The sequence below is a fragment of the Varanus komodoensis genome, unplaced genomic scaffold (assembly GCF_004798865.1).
Source record: "Varanus komodoensis strain SLA01 unplaced genomic scaffold, ASM479886v1 scaffold12, whole genome shotgun sequence".
Taxonomy (NCBI): Eukaryota; Metazoa; Chordata; class Lepidosauria; order Squamata; family Varanidae; genus Varanus; species Varanus komodoensis.
In genome coordinates this window covers 533,000-545,981 of record NW_025335349.1, presented here as the reverse complement: position 1 = coordinate 545,981, position 12,982 = coordinate 533,000, and the positions used below count along the sequence as shown (strand labels likewise).

The 12,982-nt window shown below is 38.0% G+C and overlaps 1 protein-coding gene across 2 annotated transcripts in view; it reads left to right on the top strand.

Moving 5' to 3' along the window:
* GCLC (glutamate-cysteine ligase catalytic subunit) overlaps positions 1 to 12,132 on the top strand; it is a 29,310-nt gene extending 17,178 nt beyond the window's left edge. Inside the window, exons 9-16 of one of the 2 annotated variants that reach the window (XM_044421533.1) lie at positions 552 to 690; positions 1,097 to 1,209; positions 2,437 to 2,529; positions 3,019 to 3,123; positions 8,544 to 8,625; positions 8,769 to 8,872; positions 9,419 to 9,539; positions 10,127 to 12,132. In XM_044421533.1, the coding sequence (XP_044277468.1) occupies positions 552 to 690; positions 1,097 to 1,209; positions 2,437 to 2,529; positions 3,019 to 3,123; positions 8,544 to 8,625; positions 8,769 to 8,872; positions 9,419 to 9,539; positions 10,127 to 10,335 (966 nt within the window). In that variant the 3' untranslated portion in view covers positions 10,336 to 12,132. The remainder of the gene's footprint in view (positions 1 to 551; positions 691 to 1,096; positions 1,210 to 2,436; positions 2,530 to 3,018; positions 3,124 to 8,543; positions 8,626 to 8,768; positions 8,873 to 9,418; positions 9,540 to 10,126) is intronic. The other variant, XR_006413846.1, reaches the window with a different exon arrangement.
* Positions 12,133 to 12,982: the final 850 nt, after the last annotated feature.

The window sequence follows — 12,982 nt, the reverse complement described above, 5'->3', positions numbered from 1 at the left end:
GGATTAGGAAGCTGAAACAATTGAACTGGACCGTAGAATTCTGTAGAAGAGTAGAACTTGCACATTCATTGAATGCATTAATTAGATATATCAGCAAATTATACAAAATTATAAAGTTTATGTTTATAGTGTTTCTGAAATTACTTTAAAATGTTCCTAGTATGTGTCTGTACACATGAGTTAAATAATTATTGTGGTGGTGTTTTTCATGTGTGTTGAATTATAATGTTATATTAATATTGTAACTAGTTATATATCTGACCTGTTTGTGACGAATGTACATCTGACAAAAACTATACAATGTATAATTCATAGCCTTTTGTAGGCTGTGGACTATATTAAACCAATAACTTCTTATATACCTAGTATGTGACCTCTTTTCATACATTTAGGGAATAAGATTATTTTAACTTAATTTAGGCTTAAACTACTTAAAAATCACATTTCCAGTTTGAATTCAGTTTAAATAAAAATAGTAAAATTATTCACTGTGCATCTGTTGTGAGATAATACTTATAAGCACTAGATATTTTTCTTCTTAAATTACATAGCCCTTGAAGAACAACCATTACAGAATCCATAAATCCCGATATGATTCCATAGATAGTTATCTCTCTGAATGTGGTGAAAAGTACAATGACATTGATTTGACAATAGATAAAGAAATCTACGAGCATCTAATAAAAGAAGGTAGGTGTTTGTATCAGTGATGGGCTTCAAACCTCTGATTCAATTTCTGTTTGAACAGGACATAATCTTTAAGAATGAACTTCCTGTAATTAACCTAGCAACAGCTTATCTGAAATATAATAATTCTCTAGTACTGTGTGTGCTAAGTAATTTTCAGAAGAGATTGCCTTATCTAGAAAGCAAATCTTTTCCTTGAACAATAGGCTATTCTTGGGTATGAGTGACCATCCAGGAAGTATTTATCCATTTAAAAACTTCATTTCATGTGTTTGTGTAAATTTATCTACTTCTCATACCATGCTTGGTAAAATAACTACACACAGATATGTATTTACTTAATCTTCATATGTGATAGGACAATTTTCTTTTTGTTACTGGATTATGTCCCATCTTCTTGGTTTTGTAGGCATTGACCATCTCTTGGCACAACACATTGCTCACTTATTTATTCGTGATCCATTAACTCTGTTTGAAGAGAAAATACATCTGGATGATGCAAATGAATCTGACCATTTTGAGGTTGTTATCTTATTTTAATTTCCTTATAATTAAGCTCCATAATGGTGTTGAATATACTATGAACCTTTCCTTAAAATGCAAGTGTTCCAATGTTGGAAGTAGATAATATACTTCACTGCCCATTTTGAAGATGCAAAAGTTCTTGATTCCAGTTGTCGGGTGCCAGCAGAAGTACCACAAGAACTTATGCTATAACTGTGTAACACATATATAACTATTCAGAACACAAGCCAGTAGTTGAGCTCTGATATAATTGGTCTGACACTTTGAAAAGGAAGGGAAAAAAGGAGAAAGTCTGCAGTTTTAGTGAAACAAGGGTGTTTAATTGCAAAGTAAAACATTTGTAGAGGAACATTGCAAAAATGTATGTGCAAACGTTAACAAAAGGTCTACTCTGTGTCTCTGTGTTCCTCCAAATCTTCAGGAGTGTTGAGATTTGAATTCAGTCCACTTATGGGGATCCCTGCTGTAACTTGGATATCTCCTGAAGTGGCCCAATTTGTTTCTGGATTTGGGCAAAATCAAAGCCTGCCCTTACTTTATAAGGTGCCTATAATTATCTGAATAAGCCACATGGTTTTTATGTTCAAATAACATTTAACATAATATTGAGAGATGTCTGTGCACACACTTGGGGTTTGGAAGTATTTGGCTTCTAAATACTTTTTATGGAACTTCTTAAATATTACCTTGCCCTAGAATTGAAGGGAGATATCAGGGTGACAAGCTCAGGCAAGACAATTTGAGCATTATGCCAAGCTGGGCCCACAGGAAGCTGTGGTGGACTCAGTCCATTGGTCCATCTAGCCCCAGCCCCAGCCAATGCTGACAGATATCTAGGCTTGCAAGCAAGATTCTTTGCAAACCTGACTTGGAGATGCCAGCATCAGACAATCCTTAATTCTACTGAGCATCTATAACTTTTTAGACCTTTTATTATTGTTTTATTCTGTCCTACAATGAGTATTTGGGATATTGTATATTCCCATAGTCAAAAGTCAGACAGAGCAAATATAGGAATTACTTTGCATGAAGTATTCTGAAAGTATATGGTCTCTTGTATGCTTTATTAAAATAGGTAGTGTCATTCTGCAGTTTAGTAGCTTATTGGCTTTATTAAGACTTTCTGAAGGTCAGGTTGTTTCAATATCTTGGATATGCGAGGTTTTAATTTTTCTGAAAAGCAGTTAAAATTTATAGCTATAATGCATACTTTTTCTCTTGTAGAATATTCAGTCAACAAACTGGCAGACAATGAGGTTTAAGCCACCCCCACCAAATTCAGATATTGGATGGAGAGTTGAGTTCAGACCAATGGAGGTAAGAAATATGCATATTCAATACAGTATGTTGTGAGTGAAAATCTCAGTAGTGTGTTGAAGTGTCCATGACACTATTCACACTCCTTGTTTCTTTAAAGCAGGGTGGGAGAACCTTTTGTGGCTCAGGTGAAGTCTTAAACCTTGCAAGACATCCTATGTCACAGTAAACAAGAGCTCTTTGATTTACTCAGTACCTTCTACCCATTGTGAAAATTCAAGATTTAGTTCCAGTCCCTTCTCTCTTGAGTAAAATCCCAGAGAAAATTACATTTGTACATCTGATCAGGAACTGTGTTTTGCTGCATAGTTATAAATTGAGTTAGCATGTTGAGTCACCTTGCTAAGCTGGAAAGGCATGAGCTTGCAACTGGATGGGTGACCACATGTGGAAGCAGAGCAGGGGGTTGAACTCAATAGCCTTATAGACCCCTTCCAGTTCTATTCCATTAACACACTTGTCTTCTTTCTGATGCTTCTCAATACCTAGGTCCAATTAACAGACTTTGAAAACTCAGCATATGTTGTGTTTGTTGTGCTGCTGACTCGAGTCATTCTCTCTTACAAGTTGGATTTTCTGATTCCTTTATCCAAGGTAAGAGTATCATTCTCCTCCTCTCTAGTGTGTTAAATTGTGCTGTTCAGAAGGAGGAAATGTTTGTGTCCTTTGGCCTATTTAGTTTGTAAGGTGAGAAATGAGTAAAAGTACCTATGGTCCCTTTTCATTCAAAATTTATTTTTATCTATATGATTTTGTAATTGCCTTTTGCTTGACTTTAAAAAACCCTACATTCTGTAGATTGTTTAGGTCCCAAGGTAGAGTGGATGAAAGGCCCACTCACAGAACTGATCTTCAAACCCAAAAACCCTCTCTGGAAACTCTCAAATAGTGTGACTATTTAGAGTTGTACAAGGCTGTGGTGGAATTGGGGAGTTAGCTAAAATTAAGTGGAGAAGCTTGATTGACATGACCAAAGCTGCTATTTTATACTGAAATGTTTCATATTTTAAAATCTGTGTTACTTTATTTTGAAAGAATTTTAATCTATGAAAGGTATAAACTGGATGAGCTATTGAGAACTTGCTTGCTTGCAGAACTACATTATGTAGATAGTATAGTAAAATTATGGAATTCACTGCCATAGGAAGTGGTGATGGCCAACCGTTTGGATGCCTTTACAAGGAGATTGGACAGATTCATGGAAAAAGAGGCTATCCGTGGCTACTAGCCTTGCTGGCTACGTGTTTCCTCTTTTAGCAGAGGCAGCATGCCTTTAGAGTTGTACAAGGCTGTGGTGGAATTGGGGAGTTAGCTAAAATTAAGTGGAGAAGCTTGATTGACATGACCAAAGCTGCTATTTTATACTGAAATGTTTCATATTTTAAAATCTGTGTTACTTTATTTTGAAAGAATTTTAATCTATGAAAGGTATAAACTGGATGAGCTATTGAGAACTTGCTTGCTTGCAGAACTACATTATGTAGATAGTATAGTAAAATTATGGAATTCACTGCCATAGGAAGTGGTGATGGCCAACCGTTTGGATGCCTTTACAAGGAGATTGGACAGATTCATGGAAAAAGAGGCTATCCGTGGCTACTAGCCTTGCTGGCTACGTGTTTCCTCTTTTAGCAGAGGCAGCATGCCTGCATACACCAGTTGCTGAGAAGCTTTGGTGGGCAAAGGTCTTGCATATTCTGCTTGAGCAATCCTGTGGACAGCTCTATGTACAGAGTGCTGAACTAGATGGAATTTTGATCTAATCTAGAATGGCTTTCCTTACATTCTTATGTGTATCACATTGCCTGAATATGGTTGATTTGAAGAAAAACAAGAGATTTACCCAGCTAAGTGAGAGAGTCTGAAAATGTTGCTTACATGTACCTAAACAAAACACTTAGGATATAACCAGTCTTACATTGCAGTTGTGACAGTGAAACTTCAGAAACCATTTGGTGCAGTTGTTGAAAAGGCTAAATAGTTTGCACCCAACTTCTTTGAAGGAACGGGAAAGTGTCTGTCTGGCTATAATTAAATCTCACATGTGATCACCTGAGGGCTAAAATAAAGAAGGTTTTGCCCTCTCAGGAGGTAGAAGAGCCAGTTAGGTACTGTGGAAGAAGATATGGGGTTAATGGAGGATGTAGCTTGAGGAAGAGACAAAAGACTTAAGGAACTGAGACTCGATAGGAGCATAAATGAATTTCACACCATTTGAAGGGGTAGGAGGTAACCTGATTTGGAGGGCTGGTCACAGGAAATAGAACCGCACAGACAATGGCGTGAAGCAGATGCTAGAAGAAAATGATACATGCTTGAAGGGAAGAATGAAGGAGAAAATCCTAGAAGTCAGCATCAGGGAAGATTCTGTTTCAGATTCCACTATCATCTAAGGTGGGGCAAGTGTCATTTTATCCATGGTGGCCCCTTCCCTTTGGAACATCTTACTTCAAGATGATCAGCCTAGCTAGCTTGCTGACAAGTTTTCAAAAGGATGGTAAAAACCTTGTGCTTAGAAAGGGTTTTCCTTGATACATGGCAACAACTAAATTATATTACGATTTTAGTTGTTGAGGAGTTTGCTCTCTGGTCTTAATTTAATACATTTTATCCTGCTTTTCTACCAGATCATATTTAGTATGAATATAAAATATTACACTTTATCTATATCCTGCCCTATCTTGTGAGTTCAGGGTAGTTTACATCAATTCCTTCCTATCTGTCTCTGGCCCCCAAAGAGTTAGTCACCAAGATAACCGACAAACATGATTTCTTGCTGGACTGAAAGAAAAAGCATGAATAATTGTTAAAAGGTGAATGCATTATGCTCAACTCTGGAAAAGCATAGCAGGGAACTTGCCTGTAGGCACAGGCATCTGTCCTACTCTGAGGGCAGACCGGCTTTGTTAATCCAACAGAATAGTTTTAGAGTTTAAAAATACAGCAGCATGAATGTGTTGTCACCTGATTGATTAAAGATTCTGGACCAAGCAAGAGGATAGCTGGCCTGGTACTTCTTCCAAATTTTTCAGAGAGCCACTGCAGTGTAGTGGTTAAGAGCACAGGACTGGGACTCTAACAATCTTGGTTCTAGTCCCTGCTTCGCCATAGAGCCAACTTAGTGACTTTGGGCCAGTCACAGACTTTCAGCCCAGCCTACCTCATAGGGTTGTTGCTGCAGGGATAAGAATGAGAACAGGAGCAGAAGAATTCTGTAAGCTGCTTTGAGTTTGCTGTAAGGAAAAAACAGGATATACATGTAATAAATAAATAGTTGTACAGCTGCTTAATGCCAAGCACCTTTGCTTCCAAAGCCTTGCCATTAGCATGTTGAGTTTTTTCCCTTTGACTCCTGCCTCACTTATAATACACATTTCCCCCCTGTCATACACTATTTTGTGAAATGGTTTTATCTCATAGTATTTTTCAAAGCTCATTCCCTTTTGGTTGGCTCATCATCTGTCACACAAAAACTCCCCCAATTATTTGCATTTTTTTTTCACTGCATTAGGCTACTTTTTACTGAGCCTTCACAGGGTACAGGTCTGATCATGTGCCACACTGAAAACAAGTCATCGTGGGTTGTGTAAGCATTCACGAAGCCAAGCTGTACCAACAGACAGTTGGGCACTTGCCAGCTAGTTTCTTCCTTAATTCTCCTGCCTCCTCCCAACAGAGTCTTTGCTGTGCAGCTCATGTGATAAGATTTTTCCTCCCACTCTTTGCCTTGCAAAGCCACCTACATAGATGTATGGCATATGTTTTCAGTAGAGGTGAGGGATTAACTTACATTTTAGGACAAGGTGGCTAAGGTTTTGTTTTATTTTCTTTTAAAAAATCTTTCTTGGCTGCCCTAGGCAGCCAGGAATGAATGCTCTTCTTCCTAGCACAACTGTGCATGATTAACTTGCCACTGGGTAAGTTGCTGGACTGTTCAGTGGGGTTTGTTTTGATGTGAGAACTTGCACCAGAGGTTCTGCATATCATCTCTGAACAGGCATGGGACACCTGGGAAGAGTGGTGAAAAATCTTATTGTTCCTCACAGTGTCCTCTTTCTCCAGCTTGGCATTTCATTTGATGGTGGTCATCTTTAACTCCCTGTGAGTCTGATGAACTTACTTCTTAAGTATACATACCCCCAATTTGGGACTATGGCAATTTGAAAGAGAGTAATAAAAGCTTCACCCCTCCTGTTTTCATGCTTACATTTACTTTCTCATGGCATTAAAAACAGAGGACAGTGCTGAAATATGCCCACTGCTCTTCCTGTGATGAATTGAGATGATTTGTAACTTCTTGAAAATATAGAGCACCTCTTCATAATCCCAACAGTCTCATTTTCCCCAATATGATTACACCTTTAAACTAAAATCAAATGGGAAACTTACTTTGAGTATCATTTTGATAGCTGTCCCACCACTGAAATATACTCCTAATTCAGATGCTTTCAAAACTTCATCTATTAGAACCCCTGTGCCTTTCAGAGAATTCCAAGAAATGCTGTATTTTGTGCTCTTGGCCCAAGCAAGATCAAATCAGACCTTTGGGATGTTACTGAATATGAACTGAGACTGTGTTCTGGAAGTATTTCTCTGTTTAGTAGACAAACTTTCTTTCATGGAATCTTTTTTTCCCATAACTGGTCATCACACTGAAGAAACTCAATGCTTTTGAAAATATTGTGGAAACTTGGCTTGACAGTGTCTGAGTTCACATGGCACAGCCTCTCCATGCTGCAAAAATTTTTGCCCAAACTTACTAGCTAGACTGCATGCTCATGCAGGCAGCTTGGTTTCCATTCCCCCTCTGCTCCATTATCCTGGCCTCACCATACATCCTGGTAGCCCTTGCAAGCAAAATTCCCATACTTTCCCTATTCTTGCCTACGGACCACAGCAATCTCCTCCTGGCTGGTCTCCTGTGGTCCTGTGGCAGGCTCCCCCTTTCTCTCTCTTGAGTGTACTTGCATGTCTGTGGTGCTTCCCAGCCAGTCCAGCCCCCACAGGTTTCTATTAGATGAAAATAAACCGTTTCACCATGATCTCCCCCTTCTTCCACCATGTATTTTCCTGTGTGCTGCCTGTTTCCAAAAGTAAGAGGGAGATGGCCATTTCCCTTGGCAATGGGAATGAAGTGAGCAGTGATGGATCTGTTGCCTTAGGACAATAGAGATCAAAGGCTGAAAGTTCTTCAGCCATTCTTGCCATGGCACTCTGGTATTTCCATACCAGCATTGGTAAAATAGAGATCCCTGGGTCCAGACAACAGGAGAAGCCATGGTTAAGCATGGAAACCTTATAATAGAGTATTGATTCTCTCCATGGTTTGAGGAAATCCTACCACACAGGAACTCTGTGTGGATGACACAACAGACACATAGTGGTAAGATTTCACCATGGCTTCTTAACATTGTGTGAACCAGCCCAGTGTGAACATAGGGAAAACAGGACTGTAGGATGTCAGATCATTGGTCCCTCTAGCTCAGTATTGTCTCTTCTGACTGATAGTGATCTCTTTCAGTTGACCTGCTACTTGAGCCTTTTAACTGGAGATGCTAGGCATTGACTCTAGGACCTTATGCATGTCAAGGATATGAGTGGTTTAAAAAAGTCATTTACCAAACTTTTGAGATGATTACTCTGGTTCTGTAAAAACGTTAGCAACTGAAAAAACTCCCATCTCTGAGAGAAATTTAGAATGTTCCTTGTCTGTTTAAATTATCAAGTGAGTAGCTCAAATCTGGTTCAACTTGCTTGATTCTTCCTTGTAGTTGCATACATGGAAAAACAATGGTGTTGAGAGAATTCTTTGAGTCATTAGCCATTCCCATGATAATAGCTATTGGAGGGTCTCCAGCTGTGATCATAGAGATAGCTGTGGATTCATCCTAATGTTTTTATACCTTCAGGAAACCAGCAGTGAAAACTGTCCCACTCCCATGAACTTGAGTGCAAACACTTTTCTCCCCCCAAGGAATCCATTATAACCTTTCCCCCCAATCTCCCTTTATTAGGTGGATGAGAACATGAAAGTAGCTCAGAAGCGGGATGCCGTCCGGCAGGGCATGTTTTATTTCAGAAAAGACATTTGTAAAGGTATGCTGCTGCTTGTTTGCAGTCTCATTTTACTGGACATTTAAGTGTAAAATGGAGATGAATCTAATCGCCTTCTCTGGATGTTCTGTGTTCTCTCCTCTCCCAACCCTTTTCCACTGGGCCATCTATCTTCCTTTGAAAAGGTGGCAACGCTGTAGTGGATGGATGTGGTCCAGCTCAAAATGGTACAGAAACAGATGCAGAAGAGTATATTTTAATGAGCATAGATACAATAATCAATGGAAAGGTGAGGACAACAGGGTAGTAGTACTTCTAATAGCTACAGTTTACATGGAAGGATATATTCTATGTTAATATTTTGTCTTGGTCTTCTGGTTCTTGGTCCAGCCACTTGAACTCAGCGCAGTATTCACCCTTCATTCTCTCGAACTGTCTCGATTTATCAAGAGGTTGGGAGTTTGACACATTTTTTTCATTTCCTTGGTATGGGAGGGGTTAAGTGTTGGGATGCAGACCTAAATCTCCTGGGCAGTAGATTATGATATGGGTTTCCTGTAGCTGAGGGTGGGACAAGAGAGAATGCTACTGCATCTTGCATTTTGATAGCTTTTAAGGGGGTCTTGAAGTAACTGTTGTCTTAAGGTGTTACAATACTGAGAATCCCTTGGAAAAGGGAATGTTGCATTTTATTTATTTATTTATTTATTTATTTATTTATTTAAAATATTTCTACCCCGTCCTACACGAAAGTTGCCCCAGGACGGCTTACAAGAATTAAAACAATAAATACATTTCAAGTACGTTTGTTTCAGCTCTGGTCTGTATCTTACAGGAGGGAGTATTTCCTGGATTAATTCCAATTTTAAACTCCTACCTTGAAAATATGGAAGTGGATGTGGATACAAGATGCAGTATTCTAAACTACCTGAAACTAATAAAAAAGAGAGCATCAGGTATGAAAACACATTTGATATTGCCAGTGCTGTGCGTTTTCTAGAAAATTTTGAATTGGAAAGCTTTTGTGTATCTTAGATTAGCATCTTCTGCAATATGTTTTGATTATTTTTGTTTTTTAATTTACCCCATTCTCTGTTTTACATATGGACAACTACATTGTCATCTGAAAAGGTTACTTACAAATTTGCCAAATGTTACTGATAATTTGGCTGTTCATTGTTACTACTTTCATGGCAAATACATTCAGATTTATATTTATTTATTTAGCTGAAAAATTGAGTAATGGAAAACTTTTTATCAGCTGAATATTGTTAAGGAATAAAAGTTTGATAGAATTTGTTTTACAATATAGTATGTTAAATATCTAAATCTGATGCTGTAAAACCCAATGAATACTGTTTTCATACTTTACATTGAATGCATTGTTTGGTTGTATGGAACTGGTACCTTATAATTTGTATTTAATATTGAGTTGGAAGAAGACTTTGTAAAGTAAGTACAAATAGTATGGGGCTCTATTCATATAGATATAAAGAAATTTAAATGTGTTTGAGTTTGACATACCCCTAACTTATTCTTCCAGGAGAATTAATGACAGCTGCTCGTTGGATGCGAGAGTTTGTTGCAAACCATCCAGAATATAAACATGATAGTGTGATCACAGAAGAGATGAACTACAGCCTGATGTGGAAGTGCAACCAGATTGCACAAGAGCAAGTTGAGTGCCCGGAGTTGCTTGGAGTAGGCTTTAACAAAGTAAAATACAGTGGAATGAAAACTGGCACTTTTTGATGAAAGACTTTAATCTGGTGTGCAAATGAAACATTCTCTGCCATAGCACTAACAATATACTGGTGAATTCTGCAGTTTCATAGTGTGAAGACCAAAAATGGTTCAGCTGCAGTATAAGATGGGCCAATCCGACTAAATGTTCTCTTTAAACTTCCTACAATAGACATATTCTTATATTTAAGGTTTATACTGTGTACATGTAAATAGTAAAATATTTTTGATTTAACATCAGTGTATTTTAATAACATTATACTGAAAGTCATTGTGAACCAGCTTAAAACTTTTTATATGCTTATTCTGGAAAAATTCAATGTTACCAAATGGCTTTGTAAAAGTACTGCATTGGTTCTTGTATATTAACTGCATTCCACACACTGTTTACTCTGGCTTTTGTTACCTGGAATGCACTGAATAATCTACTGTATTTTAAAGAAAAATTCAGAACCTGATTCACATAAATGCTATTGCCATTCTGCAATGAGAAGATTGTGTGATTCCAGGCCTCCTGAAGGTAGTGACAGAAATCTCCACTGGATTTATATTTGTAGCCAACAAGCCCAATTTTCAAAGTAGATTTTACGAGCCTCTGACCCTACTGCTGACAATGGATAGCATTAATCCAGAGTATTTCCCTTTTTCTTAAAGGGAAAATAAATCAGTATGTTCTTGTGCTACTTGTTTGCTCTTGCTAAAAATCTGTAGCAAAACTTGTAGCGAGTGATACCAAGCGGTCTATAATCATCTTGATACCTTACAGCTGGAATCTCTGGGACAAGCTTCACCTGAGGCAGAGCCAAATGGGATAACCTTTGAGGAGCATTTTTAATTAATTGGCACCAGCACAGTCTTTGGTTGAAACTTATAGGTAGCATCTTGCTTTTATCCATGAGTATTCCTTTTTTCCTGTTAATAAGACTCAAATATCCCCTCTCCCAATTTACAAATCCCTATTAATGTTTTATTTGGTGCAACAGCAGGCAAGTATCTCACTGTACTCCCCACCCCCACTATGCTTATCATTGACGCAGCCTCCACTATATTTTGAGGCTCAAATCACACAATTCATCATTAAAAGCCAAGCCCCAGAAAATGAGGAGCTTCAGTTCATCTAAAGGGCTGGATTTGTATGGCAAAAAGTAAGAAACCAAATGATAGAAAAACAGCAATATACAATCAGGAAGAAATTATTTAAAAAGAATCTTTTAAATAGTATTTCAAGCTTTGAAGTGTCATCTTTTCTGTGACACAGCTGAAAGTTCCTCTTCCTTCCTTTGAGCTGTATCCTCTCTAAATTGTTACAATTATCTCAAGAGGAGTTGTGAAATGCACTAGTACATCTGTGAATCAGGAGCCTGAAGCATAAAGGAATTGTATAGAGTTTAAAACTAGTTGTTGTGATTGTACATATACATGAGATTTATAGAGGAAAGGTGAGGTGTTTAAATATTAGCTGCCTAAAATAAGGGTACACTAAATAATTTTTGCTCTATGGAAGATTATAAAATATTTAGTAACAAGCAGTTATAAATATCCTAAGGTATAATGACATACAAAGAACCAATTGAAAAATTTCAGTAAGGGCATCAAGAGCAATTTGCCTGTAGAGAGATTAGAACTGCATAGTTTTCAAAGATGTGCTTTAGGGAATGCTTGTTTCAGAAGGCACATGGGGGTGGCACAGGTTCACTCATCTGTGAAATGAACAAAATATGCCATATATTGTGGATATTTGAGTATAAAGGTAATTCATATGCATATTTTCCATAAGAAGCTGAAAAAATAAACTCTTTAAAGTCAGATTGGCCTCCACTGTAGCTGTCAACTTCTTTCACCTACTCTGCTGCCACTTCTTTAGTACAGACCTCCCCAATATACTGCCCTCCAGATGTAATAAAACACATGGAGGTCATCACATCACAGGCTTGCTGTGTCGTGAGCTCAAGTCCCTCCCTTTGCACATTCAGAGCCACAGACCCTTCTTGCAAGATCTTCTTTATCGACCAAAGCATTTTTCAGATGCACAAACACTCCGAATGAATCTTTGAGTATCCACAGAGTGGTTTGTTGAATGCAATCTACTATTCACCTCCAGGAACCATGAGTTCTCAGATTGGCCCAAACAGGTTAAATTAATAATGCCGTGAATATTCTCTGTTGGGTTTGGATATCACCAAAAATTACACTGATGCAGTGCAAAGAAGATTCTCAACTCACTGTGGCTTCTTATGATGTGAACCAAGTTAGTAAGTAGCCCAAAGTCATCAAATGAGTTTCATAGCTAAGTGGGAACTAGAACCTCTCCCAAGTCTAACACTGTAACCATCACACTGGGTCTGCAAAAGATGTAACATCAAATGGTGTTCATTAAGATATGATTTCAAAATAGCTTTTGTTGGCTAAACATCAATTCATTCCTCGTGAAAATTTAAATGATAAGATACCCTGAATCATGCAAATACTTGATTGGGGGTGGTCCTGTATATTATGCTGTGGGTTATGTTAACTGTAATGTGTAGCTGGGCCTACTTGTCATTTTTTAACTTTAGACTCTACATATGGCTCAATTCAGACGTACTCACTAGGAAGGGAATTAAGCAATCCCCTGACTCCCAGCTGCTTCTCAACGTTCCATCCTGAGCAGGGATTT